Below are 17,165 nucleotides of genomic sequence, written 5' to 3'. Positions count from 1 at the left end.
AATAAATATTATTGGGGTGCCACTGTTGTATGTATTCTTTTCAGAGATCACTGCTTGAGTTTTAATTAATTATTTTAAGTTATTTAATATAATAATTTGTTTATGGCAAACAGTTAATCGTCTAACTAGGGTCTTGACAATTCTATTTTAAAGCCAAATTTGCACTTATTCTTGGTTGCTAGGTGACAGATAATGGTTTGTGTTCACAAATAGTACACTATTTAAATAAGTGCATTAAGACAGCGCTTTATCTCAGGATGACCGGCTAACCTAACGGGGTCAGTAAGGTGTGTACGATTGGTATTTTTAGTCTTAGTTACATCATTCATTTGAACGGGCCACAGGCAGTAGGTAATTTTAATGGTATGCAATGCCATTTAGTGTATAATTTCGCCAATTCGATTAGAATACAATACGGAATTTAAATAAATTCAAAATTAATTGTTCACCTTATTATTTACAGTTATTTAAAAGGAGTACATTAGTTTAAAAGACTCATATAAAGCTGTGGTACGCAATTCCTTGGTTAAATTAATATCTCACCACTGAACGATAACCTAATTGGATTGTAAATAAAGATCTTATCGCTAGGAGGGGTTAGCTTGACCTGGCACGGAATTATTTTATTACCTTCTTCCCAACTCATTGAAACGAATAATATTACGGATTTGACCTTAGTTTCAATATTTTATTTCTGGTTAAGGAACGCAAATTTTTGCAGCGCTTCATTTTCGAAAAAGTCAAACTTAATACTTATTGCCACGCCATTTCAAACCTTGCTACTTTTAACACTAACGCTTTTCAGTGAACTTTTTCTTGTAGATTGTAGAAAACACGATTTAGAATTAAGATTTTTTTATTTCTTACCTACTTAATAGTTGTAAGGATTAATTGTAACATTGGATAAAGGGTACTGAGCCAAATAATGACTAATTTACCGCGTTTGTTTACCACGAAAGTATTAGGTACTTGATGAGTTATAACTGGCGGGAAAAGAACTAAATGTTTAACAATGTATTTTTCTATATCGTAGATTTATTGGTAAGGGGCGTAGAGTTTAGAATTAGTACATTATTGTTGGATATTCGGCGACGGACGTTAATAAGACTATTCCGGAAACTCCCAAATTAGCCTGCTCACAATTTTTAATTGGTTTTAGGATGAAAAAAAATATCAAAATCCGCGTTTAACTTTATTTATCATTATTATTTTATCAATTTATATATATAAAAACTATAATTATCAAACCCGTTCAAAACGGCTCACGATAATTTGTCAATAACATGATGCCCTTTTTTGCACAGTTGCCAGTACTAAAGTAGCTTTAGTGAATTAATTTCTTACGACATTCTTGTAAGAAAAACTAGGAGAATATTTGGCGTATCTTATTTTGCGCTAGTCTCCTTAGTGTAAGGTCAAACCCCTCCATAATGGCGATAGTAGTTGATAAACTAAGTATTCAGCGCTCCACCTATAAATGTTATTTGTTATCGTAATACAATTTTACATAGTTATTAATTGTTATTGTACAGATTTTTACCTCTATTAATGGTTATATTTCATAGATATATTTATATTGTTATTTGTTATATTTAATAGAGATATTTATATTGTTATTTGTTATATTTCATAGATATATTTATATTGTTATTTGTTATATTTCATAGTTATAATTATGTTGTTAATTTTATATTCAATTTTTATGCGACAAAGTCAAGAATATCAACAAGATATAATTTATTATCTGAAAGTTTATTTAATTGCAGACTTGTTTATATTATTATTATAAAAGCGTTTAAATTAGCCAAAATGACCATGTTAGCCATCGATCCATTAATAGAACACACCCCCCAAGCCTCCCAAAGGAAAATAAGTATAGGTGTCACTTAATTACGCGTATTTTAAATCGTGTAACTTATTCGTAAAGTTTAGGTATATGTATAGAATTTTTTTAGTTTGCCGAGAACCTTTGCCATAATTATTAATACTTTGTTTCCATAGGGTTAATGATATAAAGTATATATGGCTGAGTCACAAGGTAATATTAATTTTGACATACACAGCATTCAAATATGTGGCGATTCGCTTGCTAAACGTTTAGGTTACCATCTGCAACACAGTAGCTCACAAACCTCGGGTATGGTAAGCTCATTTAACTTTGCCTTTTCTGGAGCTAAAATAGCTGATATTAAAAGACATATTAAAGAACAAGCACCCCATATAGACCCATCAGTACCAGTTGTGTTGTTCATAGGGGCTAATAATGTTTTCAGTAGTGACTCATTTGATTTTATAAAAGATCAATACTTGTCCTTAATAAGGTTACTTAGAAGAAGGTATCCAGGGATTGTTCTGTTACTTGTGAAATTGCCAATGTTTCCAAAATGCGGCGACCAATAAATTACCAAATCGGGCTCATAAAATTCTTTTAATGTTTTATTAGGAACTCTGCGAGATCAGTCGACTAATATTTATATATTATATCTTTAAATATCTTAAAGATATATATATATATCTTTATATATCTTTAAGCGGTTATCTGGATTCGGAGGAAATACTTCCATACGTTTTATCCTAGGTCAAAAAATTTGGATGGAATTCATCTTAATAAGAAAGGTTATGAAATACTGGTTGGTTTGTTAAAAGAAAAATTTTAGATGTCAAAAATAATTTTTTTTAGGGGTTCAACATTTATTCAAAGAGGGAAAAGAACCCGTATTACCGTGACCATCTCACCCCCCCCCCCCCCCCACAATTCAAATACGTTTCATACATTGTGTACGGTTAGTGTACTATTTTGAGTCTACAGAGGGGATTTAATTTCTGAATAATTGTAATTTTGTCCCGCTATCATGGCTGAGAATTCGATAGGGCAACATGAGGTAGAGGAACAAGCACAACCACCATATCAATGGAATCGCGACCAAAAGGAACTTCTTGGGTGGACAAACTAAGGTCAAGTCAGGCAAAAGATCAATGCCTGGCCTGGCATATCACGCCAGCAGCCACCTTGGAAGCCAACAGAACTCTTCTTAAAAGATTTCATAAATCATAAGGTCGAAAAGTTACTAGGCCCAATTCACAATAAATCGGAGGAAATACAGGAATTGGAAGATGAGGCGAGAGAAACTACCCCAAATTCTTAAGGAGGCACCCAAAAAATATAGCCACGGAGGACCAATGGTCATATTTGGTTAAGACCACTGCAGCAGCGGTAGGCATGGAGGTGGTGGCAGCAGCTTTGGGGGACGCTAGATCTGGGGCCAATCCCCAGAAATGATAACTCAAACTTTAATTTACCCAAGATTTTGGCTGATTGATGATTGATAGCTTTCCTTTGGTGTCAGGAACTGATCCAAGGACGTTTAGTTACGTTTCCTTATTAGCTTCAAGCAAGTAATTAAGCTCGATCTTGTTCCATCGAATAATGTGATTCTAAATGTTTTACCTAAAACCGAGGGTCAGCTGAGGGCGCTTTGGAATAGAGCCATAGTTGAAAAATACTCATCGAGTCAACTATTATGCTCGGTCTTAGAGACTTTTCTTCCTGGTCGAGTGAGGCAGCAGTGTGTATCGGAAATGCTATACCGGGTGCAAAAACCTAAAGAGACATTGGCTGATTTCGTAACTGATCTTCAGTCACTCGCCGATATTTTGTTGGCTGAATTTGGTGAGCAGGATCTGCTTGATACTATCCTGACCGGTCTCAATCCGGCTACGCGTGCTCGTCTTGCAGGTTTCCCACCGCCAACGACAGTTGACGATCTATACGCACTCTCCCCTCGAATAGACGTTATTAGGACAAACTGAAATGCAATTTCATAGGGAATATGCTATATCCAGCGGGAGCGAGTGGTGGCACGCCCACGGGATATTCCAACCGGGCATTTTCAGGATGTTCACAATCGGTTTAGGGGCCAAAACAACAGTCGCACCGCTTTCGCGAGTAAAAAACCCAATCAATACCAGGGACGGCACGGGAATATGAACTATAATCGGCAATACGATACTGGTTCAACCTTGTATTATGCACAAAATTCAGGAAGGAATGAAACGATCCTTTCATAACCGCTCGGTAGACGGCAATCAGAGTAGAAATAATCACGGCATTAACCCATAATCATGAAAATTTTCAGGATCGTGGTCAACGTTCATTCACAAATTCTCGTTACCGATCGAGCAAACCATGGGTCGTCTAACCAAAATAATATACATTTTACATCTAGCAATTTAAAAAGCCAAGGGAGGTCATTAATGGGCGCAAATGACTCTCCAATTTGTTGTGCCGCCCTCCTGGATTTCACTCTAAATCGTTATTAAGTGTAAGGTCTTCACCAAAGTCAAAAATGGCTCCGTCAGTTCCAAAAATCAAATTCTTTGTTTTATAAATATATCTTTTGGTAAATTGGCACAGAGAGCACTTGTTGATACTGGGTCCTCTTTCACACTAATGTCGCGGGGAGTGTTTTGAAACTGTTAGGAATATTCCTAGAATCGTTCAAATCGGTATTTTGTGTTCGACAGACGGCTCTAGCGGCTAATGGGGATATCCTTGAATTTTGTAGTGGGGCACAGTTGCATATTAAGGTTAAAAACTTATCATGGAATATACCTTTCCTGATTAATGATAAATTACCAGTGCCTATTATATTGGGTTCGGACTTTTTATCCAAAAACTAGAGCAATGGTTAATATGTCTAGTCGTACGTTGTCCTTTTCCATACGGAACACCGCGGTGTCTGTTATTGTCTCCCGTTGTAGAGAGTAGCCGTGATTATCCAGTGACATTGGGTGAGAACCTCAACCCAATTTCAAACGCAGCAGGCTTTGGATCTTATTGCGGAGTTTCCCAACACCATAACTAAGAGGTTAGGCGTACCAACCTCCTTAAATATACTATTAGAGTCAACTCACCGAAGATCGTCAGGGCACGTCCATATCAGTATGCTCACCAAAATTGGAGCAGATGAGAGAGCACATAGATGATCTTCTTTCCAAGGGTGTCATTCGTCCATCAACATCTCAATACGCATCTCCGGCTTTTTTTAGTCCCCAAAAAGGGTGGAAAGAGTAGATAGTTGTGAACTATCGCGGTATTAACAGCATATTGGATCTTGAAGCGACTCCTATGCCAACAATAGAATCTGCTTTTCAGCATCTCGGTCAAAGTCGTTGGTACTCTTTATTAGAATTTAAATCAAGCGTATTTACAAATCCCCTTGGAGGAAGACTCAAAGAAGTATACGGCATTTGTAGTTCCATGGCAACAGTATGAGTTTAATTTCTTGCCTTTTGGTCTGGCGTCGGGAAAGTATGGTTTTGACTAACCTGATCGACACAATTTTTGGTGATATTAAGTTTAGATATGTTTACAATTTTTTTGATGATTTGTGTGTGTACTCATCGGGGACCTTTGAAGAACCACATAGAAACCATCTGAGGGAGGTAATATCACGACTTCACAAGGCAGGTCTTACCGTCAACCCAGAAAAAATCACTATTGCCTCAAACCGCATTCAGTTTTTGGGTCACACTTTCAGCAAACCAGACAATTTCCATCCACTCTGATCGAGCAAAACCAATAGAGGGATTCCCAATACCAAAAATGTTAAACAGTTGTCCCGATTTCTAGGCATGTGTGCTTTTTATGCTCGCTTCATTAAATCGTTTGCTGAGATTTCACAACCTTTGAATCAGTTAAAGCGAAAGGGAGTGAAGTTTGTCTGGGGTCCTGAACAGCAAAAGGCATTTGAGAGTCTTAAGGGATGTTTGGTATCCGGACCAGTGCTTAAAACCCCAAGATTTCTCTCTGAGCCATTCATCTTGCACACCGATTGCATCGGGTTCGGCGGTCGGCGCGGTCTTGTCTCAAGAGCACAACGGGTCTCTCCTTCCAATAGCATTTGCATCTAGAGCCCTAAATAGACATGAACTAAAACTACACTACTTTACAATTGGAATGCCTTGCCGTAGTTTTTGCCTTCACTAAGTTTCAGCAGTATCTTGAGCACCGCGAATTCCAGTTGCACACAGACTGTTCCGCACTATCATGGCTCCTGAACCATCCTCGTCCAGCAAACGGGTAAGATCGCAAGATGGGTATCGTTAATTAATTCTTTCAAATTCGTGGTCCAGCATATTAAAGGCAGGGAAAATGTGGTCGCAGACTGTTTGTCTAGACTTTTTGAGAATACGGAAAAAAAACCAATGTTAATGAGGACACAAGGGTAACTAGTAGCTGCTCCACGGAGGGTAGTTGGGTGTCAGATGGTCAGAAGGATGTTACTATGACCTTATTTGCCATACCGAAGCGTTTAAAGATATTGCACAACATCAAAAAGAGGATCCTGAGCTAGCTAGCAAGATTATCAAAACTCGGTTAAGTATCAGAACTACAGCGCGTGCACGGTGTCTATATGCCACAGGAAAAACCAACCGAGCGTTTTACCTCAAAGATTAATAGATCTGGTTTTTTAGACTCAAAGATTAAAACCCTTTTTAGTTCGCTGGTCATTTAGGAATCAAGAAGACATCAGCACGTATTACTCGTTACTTTTGGGCGTACAATCTAACCCAATCTCATTGCTGACAGAGTTTAGGTCGTGTTATTTATGCCAGAGATCAAAGCAAGCTCCTACATCTAAAATAGGTCATCTATCTTCAGAAATAGTAGATCAAGTATGGAAAAAAATTTTTATTGATCACATAGGACCTTTACCAAGATCAGGTCAGGGAAATCGGTACTTTTAACTGTAGTGGATGCATTTTCAAAGTTTACCATTCTTTTACCGGTTAAAATACCACTGCGTCTTCAACAGTGAAACTTCTCACTAAACATGTTTTTTTCGTATTTCGGGTTTCCTAAATATCTCGTGTCCGACAATGCAAGTCAATTTCGCTCCCAAAAATTTACAGACATGTGTTTAGAGTATGGAATTCAACACATTTTATACTTCGCCCTAATTATGGCCAATCCCTCGCACGCGGGAAAGGGTGAACAAAAATCTGAAGGTCGCTATCAGGATATTTTCATCAACAGGATCACAAGTCATGGGACAGAAAACATTCATTGGTTTCAATTGGCATTTAATTCTGCATTGCATGACAGCACCAAAGCTTCACCAGCCAGTTTGTTTTTGGGGTCACGAAATTTTCTCATTCATTAGAATTGGCTTGGAATCTGGATTCATTGGTACCTAATCAAAAGCATATAGTCCCAAATGATCAAAAAATGGCATCAGGCCTTACAAAACTTACAAACAGGCCAGAAGACGTAGAGAGAGGTTGTATAATGCTAGACGGATGCCCGTTGTATTTAAGCCGGGAGATTGGGTCATGTATAAGAGCAATCCTATGAGCAGAGCAGCGGATAGCATAAATCAGAAGTTACTACCACTTTGGTCTAAAACCTTGCGTGATAGAATGTTTCACATCACCGGTGACTGTTAAGCTACTTAACCCATCGACCGGAAAATTTGTGCGCAAGGCACACGTATCCCACTTAAAAGAGATTCTTTTCACCAACTCATTAACTCCTGGGGCGCCGGTCGGTAGGGGACACTTCTCTGTAGTGATATTAGTTTTAAGTTTCAATGTGTACTCCTTCACTTTAACACTTAAACACAGGGATAACATCTGCTCCCATAGACGATTGTGGTTCGTTTGGTCTGAGGTATGGCTTTTCGAGGTCCGCCTAGAACGGACGGGTTGTCTTAGGGAAGCAGTGCCCCTAAACATTAAACTTTTCGGTGTGGTCTTCGGGCACTGGGAACCAGGTTGAGTTTGATTTTTTTTTAGAAAGCAGTACTGCTAATTAATTAACCTTGGTCAAGGAGAGTGACTTTTTGTATGTATTTTTTAATTACTCTCTTTGAGCAAGACACTCAACAGTAACCAAGGCCCAGGATCCTACTTGTTGGAATGTCATGTCTTTCAACATTTAGGCTTGGCTGCACTGAAAGTACTCACAAAAAATTAAAAGTTACACAGAAATGTATATATGTATAGGTCTGGCCAGATCTTGGGTTATCCAAACGTAGTTTAGTTAAGTTAGTTGTTTGAATAAGCATGCGTACGTTATTAATTTCATTTTTAGTATAAGGGTTAGGATTTGGTCTACTCGGTATTATACTCGCATGTTTGTTTAGGTGGGTATGGAATAGACGTGTACAAAAACGGACTCAGGCGCCGTCCACAATAGGGAGTCAGTTATATAAACTAATGTACCGGGCACGAAACATCGACTGCGTATGATCTGTGTATGATTTGCGTCGGTTTGCCAATTATTGCTGTTTCTTTCGTCTTACGAAAATGTCCTCCAATTCCTGTTCTATTTCCTACCTATGTAAGTGTAACCTTGTACAGTTTTATATATATGGTTTTATGCATGTTAGGTTATGTGTTATTATAATTGGGCAGTTTTTGAGTATTCCTTTTGTTTTAGATCGGTGGAATGGTTTCAAAACAACCCTTGCACGCATTTGCTGATATCCGGTCCCCATGTCCCATCCTTACTATTGGCATGATATCCGATTTCGGATATGAAAATGGAACTCTTCTCCCATCGTGCGCCGCAATAGCTCCTTACTTGGCAGAGTAGTATTACTTTTAAACATGAGAATGGTAGACGGCATATACCATATTTGATAACATAATCTCGAAATCGTGCACGCAGTTATCATACTTGCTTGGTTGCCAGGATTGAATTATCAATTAAATGGTTGTTCATGGGTTCAGCAAATTAATGAATTATGGAGTCCACAGCACCCACAAGTTGGTGTCTAATAATACATTTTTCTTGTACAGCATAACAAACCACTATTACCATAAAAGTGGAACTTCCTGAAGTGAATCCATGTGGGTACCCATTGATTAAGCGCACAACTATAAAAACCTACAACCATGGGCCCTTAATGCAGGACGTTTGTTAATTTACCCAGTGCACAATCACGGCTGTCTTAATTCTATAATAGTAAAGTGCTAATGCTACCATTCTCATGTGAGGCCTCATATCAAAATTTTGTTCGCCGGGGGAGGATGCTGTCGCGCGAATGTGGAGAAAAATTGTAATATAATATTTACATATATTTGCCAAACCCATCCTTCTTTCCTACTTTTTTACATCAGCATATCATGGCTCCCCAATTAAGCTCGAATGCTTTAATGTCAGCAGCTCCAACATGGTTTACATTGCCCTGTGGATCTTCCCGGATTATAGGCGTATCCCATGGGAGCTGACAACTCCCTCAAATAGGGGGGGAGTGTTACCCAAAATTCCGTGAGTAGTCCAGATTGTGGATGGGGTTATGGGGAAAATTTGCTATGTTGAGAATAGGGTTCTCCTATCCCTTCCTACCCACCCTTTCGTCGTATCCGTATAGAAATAATTTTTTTGGTCGGCCCCGCCGGAGGGGGAGGTTGTGGCATGTAACCGCCACAGTGATCGGGTCGGTCAGTGTGCAGGAGCTAAACGGGCGACCTTTTGACCGAATATCGGAACGGGCACAATCAGGCCGATTGTCGGGGAACGGGTTTTGGTCGAGAAACGCACTTGTAGGAGAGGAGCGAGTGGACGTGTACGCTGACCGACGCTGCAGGCTGGACGGGTATCCGTGAGTTGGTCCTAGTGTTAAATTAAATCTCAAGTGTAATATATATTTTTATTACCATTTAGGTGCCAATAAATTATGTCGGGCTAGGCAGGTTAGGCGGGGGATCGTGGGGGTTGTGGGGATCGGGAATACGGGCATCATGGTTCGGGTATCGAGGGTCACGCCGTGCTTTAATTTTTCAGGGGGATTTAATTATGGGGGAATATTAATTATCTAATTCTAAGTCAAAGCTGGCTAGAGGAGTGTCCAGCATAATGACCGATCCGGGCCTTTGGGGGGAATGTAATTTTGGTTAGGTGTTAGGATCACCACGTGGTTGACCACTTCCGGAAAATGGTTTTAAGTATTAGGGTAATTATCTGAATACGTCTCACCCCAATAACGTTTTTACAATGTATAGACAACTTGAGAAGTTTTTCTGAAGATTTTTATTTTGATAGTATGAGAAATGTCATTGAAGATGCTGTAGTCCTGAATGAAGGAGTACGTAACATTTCTAAAGCCACCGATGGAACATTTCAGGATCAGGACTTTAAATCTTTCATTGGTGTAGTCACGGCGATAAGTTTTGATATTGGCCTTTTATACACATATACTTTTAGAATATTGCAATTGCCCAAAAAGAGCTCTAATGAAAACCCTTCTCCTGTAAATCTAACTATAGTAGCCCGAGTAGGGGCATAAAATTGGAAGGAGCAAAACAAATTTTGAGTATGTCTTTACCTTCATACAATGTGCACTATACACAACCTAGTCGATGGGCATTCTAAAGGGTATGCAGCAACAGAGGAAATGTGCCCCTATAGCAGTGACTGTCAGATAAGAAAGTTAGAGTGAATAGGGTACATTCATAAAAGCATGGGTCCAAGTTGCGAAAATTTAAAATCGACAACAAGGGGATAAAAATGTCTGATGGGAAAGGATTGATAGGTGAAACTTACTTATCATCAGCTGTGATCTACCAGTTACAGATCTACTATGGGCAAGCCATCCGAAAAAAAGAACTGTAATGTGCCAGAAATAAAGAAAATGATCTTGGCACTCCATTTTCACAAAGTGTCTACAGTTGAAAACCCTCGCGATGTATTATGTCTAAAGGGCGCAGACAGCTGGTGGAATACCAACAGTCCCTTGTAACCGAAGAAGGTTTCCCATACAAAAGCAGTACCCATAGGCTTTTAATGGAGTATATACAGACTAACTCTAAGCTTGTTGGAAACGGTGCTACTAGTGTCCTCATGGGCAAGCCCTAACCCCGAACAAAAATATCAACAATGTAATTTGGTTGCTGCTGCTGGTTTGTCCAGTTGAAAACTTTACACTTAGGTGTTTATGATTCTGTACCTATGTAAAACTGTGGCCATATTGTCAAATGCCAAGTGCTTAACAAACTAGGAATCAGTATAGGGCAACATGCGGTGGAAGCTATGAAACTAACCGACAAGTTCAGCTTTAATGATTATCTTAGAGAATTCAGTGAACTACAAAAAAGGCAAGACGGAAGAAGAGGCCGGGTAAAATTAAGCTGGAAGATCAAGAAGACCAAGAAAATCCTAGTTATGGACCTGAAATGATTTCGTGCATGAGGGACGTGTAACTAGGTAAGGTAACGTAACCAGCACGCCTACAAGCTAATACGATTTTCCGAAAAAAACAAGTGTTTTAAACTTTCTGTACAGTTTTTCAGAAAAATAATCGGGGAAAACTTTCCATAAAACTAATAAAAAATGTGTTACACATATTAAACAATTTTACAATTCAAGTTACACAGTTTTTGTTTACATAAAAAGTGTAAAAAGCATATATAAAAATATTCGTAAATTTTTAATAAAAAATATAAATCCCCATTTTAGAGTAAACACTAATGTGTATGTTATAGCTGATACAAATTTAAATCAATTAGCCTTAGTACCTTCTATGAAAATTGTGCACTAACCTCGTGAATTACACACGTACCACGAAAACCACGAAATTTACCTGGCCCCCTTAAGTGCACAAAATATTTAAACTTAATTTTGAATCATTCGTTTGTGCAAAATATTAATAAACAGGAAACTAAAACATGTATATATATTTCAACCCACCTAGGCGATTAAAAACAAAGATTCAGTTGTCATCACCAACTGGATTATTTATTTGTTTACACACATCTGCTTTACAATGCTAAGGAAGAGCAGTACAATACTCAACTTCGTAACCAAAATTATATTATTTCTAATTGAATTTTATGGTTAGTTTTCCATAGAAACTACGTTTAGAATGGCTTTTTATAAAATGACAAAACCCAGACACTTTAGACGTGACGTGACGTCACAGCCTCGACACATTGTGCTCTCGTGAGCACGTCCACCTCACACCATTCCCCAGCTTGTTCTCACTCACACGTGCCTTCTGTTGTATATGACAGCCGGCAAACAATCGTCAAAATGTCACACACAATTTACGGCATACTAGAGTGTTCAATGTGTAGTGTCATGTATTCTACCACCTTTATCTCCGTTCTAGCAGACAAATACAAACAAAATTAAAATAAAACATTTTATTATTACAAATACGAAAAAAAAGTAGTTAAAAGTTATTCTCCAGATTTTTTTAAATAAGTGCTTGTAATAAATGTTTCTGAGATGAAGACATTTTCTTCTTGATTTAAAGACATCTTTCTTTTGTAGACCAGCTACGAAGCTGCAAAAACGATACTTGAAAAGTTTATTCATGAAATAATGAGCTTATAAAGTAAATAAGTAAACACACATTTTATAATGTACATCCAAGCAATACTTGTTTCGTTAGTATAAATGTATAACATTTCTCTTCTATATTGAAAAATAATAATTATTTTCCTGCTATGACACTAATTATAAATACTTGAATTAGGCTGATATAATCTTCAATTTCAGTAACGACGTGGAGCAGATGCAAAGAAACTCTTCCATCACATTTACGATAATGTAACACAGGACAGAAATTCCTAAAGGAGTTGTTTCGTTAGCAAGTTATCATACTATCTCCACCAAGTTTATGCGTTGTTTGACGTAGTAAAAAAACGCTCATAAAATATGAGGTAATACGTGCAATCAGCAATGTTCCATATCAAATCAAAATCATTTATTTTTCATGGACACTTACCTGAATCAAGAATTGTTAGTATCGTTATTCATAATGCAATTTAATGATATCGTAATCTAAAAATGTGTTTATATTATTGGTGTAATAATAAATCTGACTGAGCAATTGAAACTAAGCAACGGATTGAAATGTCAGTTCTCTGAATATGTTTTACTGGTATAGGTGGGTGGGATAAAAAATCTAAGAGTGACTAAAAACAGTTTTCACAAGGAAGTTCTTAAGCTTATTTTTAAAATATGAAAACGAAATGGATTTTTTTAAACAATTTAGCAATCTATTATAAACTGCTAGACATTCTATCGAGTTTCGGTACATATTATAATTAGTATGGGGTAAATAAAACTGTTTTTATTTCTAGTACAATATATATATGATTGCGTATAGAAAGACCTTGAAAATGTTTAAAGGTGTAAACTGATACAGAGTGGATGAAATTGGAAGAAAGATTTAGGATACGTTCTCGGATAAACACTTGCCTACAGCTCTCCCTGCTCCCAAGGCCAAACACTAGACAAATAGCCCTCTTTTGCAATTTGAAGACCTTTTAGAAAGTTTTTTTGTGGGGAAGGTGGAGCTGTTCCCCAAAAATCAAGTCGTATGTAGCCATGGTATACAATGGAGCACTAAAATTAAGGACACCTCATGGAAATGGGGATTCTAAATGCCGATTCCAAAAACCCGGTATCAGAATGAACACACAAGAAACAGACTGAATCAACCTCCGTGATGTAGACCTCGTCTAAAGCAACAACGTCCTTAAAAATATTTGAGATCGAAATTAAATAATGAAAGTTTTTTTTAACGTTGAGGAATAAGTCGTTACTAATGAAACAAGAATTTAATTAGTTTATTAAAAAGTTTAATTAAAAATGTAATACTATTGAAGAGTCTGTCTGGACGATGATTGTAGTATCACCAGCGTATTGAGCAACACAAGCGTCAGGGACACAATAACTGAAGTCGTTCACATGCAATGCAAAGAGAAGAGGCTCCAAAAAAGAACAAAATCTGATTTTGTCGTACCAAAAGGTTAGCAACCTGAACACTCTGGTAACGATTTGAAAGGTAAGACGTGATCCACTTTAGGGGACAGCCTCTAATGCCACAGACCTCCAGTTTATTAAGAAGTTTCAGATGGTTAACTGTGTCAAATGTTCTAATAAGATCGCAAAAAACACTAGTTATGCGATTTTTATTGTTGAGATGGGAAAACACATGTTTAGAAAATTGAACAAAGGTGGTTTTGAGGGTGGTGGTCTTAGTTCGATAAAAATCCAAATTGAGTTCATTAAAAATTCTTGAGTAAGAAGTCAGTAAGCCTAAACATGAGTAAGATGTTTAAAGACTTTACTGAAGGTTGTCAAACTATATGTTAGACGCTACTGTTGAGGAGAATACCTAGAGCCTTTCTTTCAAACCGGGATGACCTTAGAGAGTTTCATATTCAACGGAAACTTTCTCTGAAAAACTGAGTTATTGTACAATTCAGTTAAAGGGCGCTTAAGGGTAAAGCATCTCGTCTAATTACTGAAGTATTTATTTCAAGAACTTCAGATTATGAACTGGTTTTCAAGGATAATTGTTTTATACATTTAAAGAGAAGTTGTTGGTGCCATTATGAGACTTGAAGGACAATTTTTTATTTCAGGAGAGCCGTTCCTGCAACGATGTCTAGATCTGTTTAGTGGGGAACTTATGTTCCAAACGGTTCGATAATCAGTACTATACAAATAGTAAACTAACTTGATCATTGTTTCCTTAAATAATACAATGAAATTAATTATTAAATCACTGTTCGAACAATATCTCACGCAGCGATTACTGATAATCGTACGATCTCGGCCCAAGACACAAACAAATATTTCAATCTTAATTTAAATTAAAAAATGAACTTAGAACAGCAATGTGCTTATAAGTACTCACATGTTTATGTTACTTTTTCTCTTAAACCAAAGATAATCAGTAACACAAGAAGTGTTACTATTCTCATGTTAATATGTACCATGTGCCTAGGAAATACTATGGGTACATGACTTTAACAATTGAGAATTTGCTTAACATTAGTTACGAAAATATGGATGATTTCTTAGCACACTTATAAATGTTTAGATATGAATTTATTAAATATTTAAAATAACTGTAATATTTACTAGATCACAAACTTATAAAATTAAAAATATTTAATTTTCTTTTATTGTACTTACTTAGTGAATTTACTTAAAATCATCAGCTCTGGAATGAGAGCTTGCAAATCACTTTAATGAAAAACGTTGATTGAGGCTAAAGTAAACTGAACTACGTCAGCATTATGATCAGTCAGGCAATATTCGGTAGAAAATCGTAGTTTCTGAATGTTAATTTTATAACTTTTGAGGGAGTTATGATAACAATTCACCTGTCATGTTTAATAATATACTGGCTTATTGATAACACGTACTGTAAAGTAAGCTACACATGTGAAATAAATAAAATGTTATAAATAGTTTAGGCTATGTGGTGTAGTACAAATATATTTAGATTATTGGAATTGCAAAAAAACTTTCTACGATATTTAAAAAAAATCGGTGCTTAAAATAATAATATTGTTACAAAATCAAATGGAAACATGAGCATTTTATATTTTTATGACGTAAAAACAGTTTTATAGTTAATAATCTTCATAGTCTTTATGGCTAAATAATTTATTATAAAGCTTTAATAATAACTTAATACAAATTAAAACTGTAAATTGAATAAATCAGTTCTCTCTTCCATGATAATTTGAAAACTACGGCAAAAAGCTGTAAAAGTGTTGATGATGCTCCTCTCACACAGTTTGCCCAATATCTTATGACACGAACGTATTATTGTTACTTGCACTGCACTACACACACAAGAAGCTGTAAAACTCTCGATAATGCTTCTCTTACACAGTGTGCTCAATAAGTTATAACACGAGCGTATTCTCAGGGTGTTATAACACAAATATGGCTCTCATGCTATCTTGTATTATTGTTACAGGCACTGCCCTACACACACAGGGAGCTGTGCAACTCCTGATGATGCTCGTCTCACACAGTTTGCTCAATATGTTATGACACGAACAATGACTCTCATGCTATCTTGTATTATTGTTACAGGCACTGCCCTACACACACAGGGAGCTGTGCAACTCCTGATGATGCTCGTCTCACACAGTTTGCTCAATATGTTATGACACGAACAATGACTCTCATGCTATCTTGTATTATTGTTACAGGCACTGCCCTACACACACAGGGAGCTGTGCAACTCCTGATGATGCTCCTCTCACACAGTTTGCTCAATATGTTATGACACGAACAATGACTCTCATGCTATCTTGTATTATTGTTACAGGCACTGCCCTACACACACAGGGAGCTGTGCAACTCCTGATGATGCTCCTCTCACACAGTTTGCTCAATATGTTATGACACGAACAATGACTCTCATGCTCTCTTGTATTTACTCCATTTGTAATCATCTACGTGTGATATCATGGCTGTTTTATGTATAGTGTTTGTAGCATTGTTATTTGATTAATAAATATATTATTATCGACCTACAATATCGTATGTTAATTTAAGTGTAATCCTGAATTATTAGAAACTGTCAAATACATTTTGTATTAATATGCCTCTTATGATTTTACACATAGTCATCAATTTCTGTATACTTCAAAAACAAATATATCCTCTGTAACTTTTATTATCGATGACGAATGTTCTGTTTGTTGTAGCCTTACATAGTAAAATAGTTTTCCGCCTCAGTCAAAAGAAGTACATAGATTTTATGACATCTGAAGTATTATTAATTTTTGTTTATGGCATTAGCCATAATTGATAACCCCAGAACAATCGATGGCATTAGCCACTCAATATATTGATAACAATTTTCAATAGAAACAAATTCATAGCAAAAAAGTTTAGGAAATCTTACGTATAATCATCCCTGAATATTGTTTATTTTCTGAAGATTCATAAGCAATGGGTTTGTGAATTTTTTTCAATTTAGCATGCCGCCATTTTGAAATGAAATGACATACCAAGCTGGGCAACTACATTAGCCGAGTCATTTATAAAAACAATTTATCTACTAAGTTTCATTATGGTATATTTTTGGGGCAGTCTTTTCCACATGCAATTCTTTTTATCATATATGTAACGAGGGGTAGATTTGCGTTCTGGGGGTCAAGTTCGGTGAAGTTATGCAGACATTTTCGGTAAGTGCTACCTTGAGGACCACTTCAATATGCGACCCTAAATTTAAAACATGGGTATGCTGTCACTATAGTAACGTAATAATCATAAGAAAGTATAACTGAGGAACAAATTTATTAAATGAAAATAATTTAAATTATTTTTTTCAAACTATACGTATTCAAAAAATGAGATGTTTGTTTTTCAAGGTAAAAACAAATGGTTAATT

At 36.7% G+C, this 17,165-nt stretch overlaps 1 protein-coding gene across 4 annotated transcripts in view; it reads left to right on the top strand.

The window, feature by feature from the left end:
• The window catches only part of LOC124359540, a 65,518-nt gene extending 49,213 nt beyond the window's left edge, over positions 1-16,305 (top strand). For 2 of the 4 annotated variants that reach the window (XM_046812355.1, XM_046812354.1), the window contains exon 7: positions 15,738-15,937. In XM_046812355.1, the coding sequence (XP_046668311.1) occupies positions 15,738-15,814 (77 nt within the window). In that variant the 3' untranslated portion in view covers positions 15,815-15,937. Of the gene's footprint in view, positions 1-15,737; positions 15,944-15,975 lie in introns of those variants that run through there. The other 2 variants (XM_046812356.1, XM_046812358.1) reach the window with 2 other exon arrangements.
• The last annotated feature ends 860 nt before the right edge of the window (positions 16,306-17,165 follow it).

The sequence above is a fragment of the Homalodisca vitripennis genome, chromosome 4 (assembly GCF_021130785.1).
Source record: "Homalodisca vitripennis isolate AUS2020 chromosome 4, UT_GWSS_2.1, whole genome shotgun sequence".
Taxonomy (NCBI): domain Eukaryota; kingdom Metazoa; phylum Arthropoda; class Insecta; order Hemiptera; family Cicadellidae; genus Homalodisca; species Homalodisca vitripennis.
The sequence above is the reverse complement of the archived record's forward strand: the minus strand, read 5'-3'. Positions and strand labels throughout refer to the sequence as shown.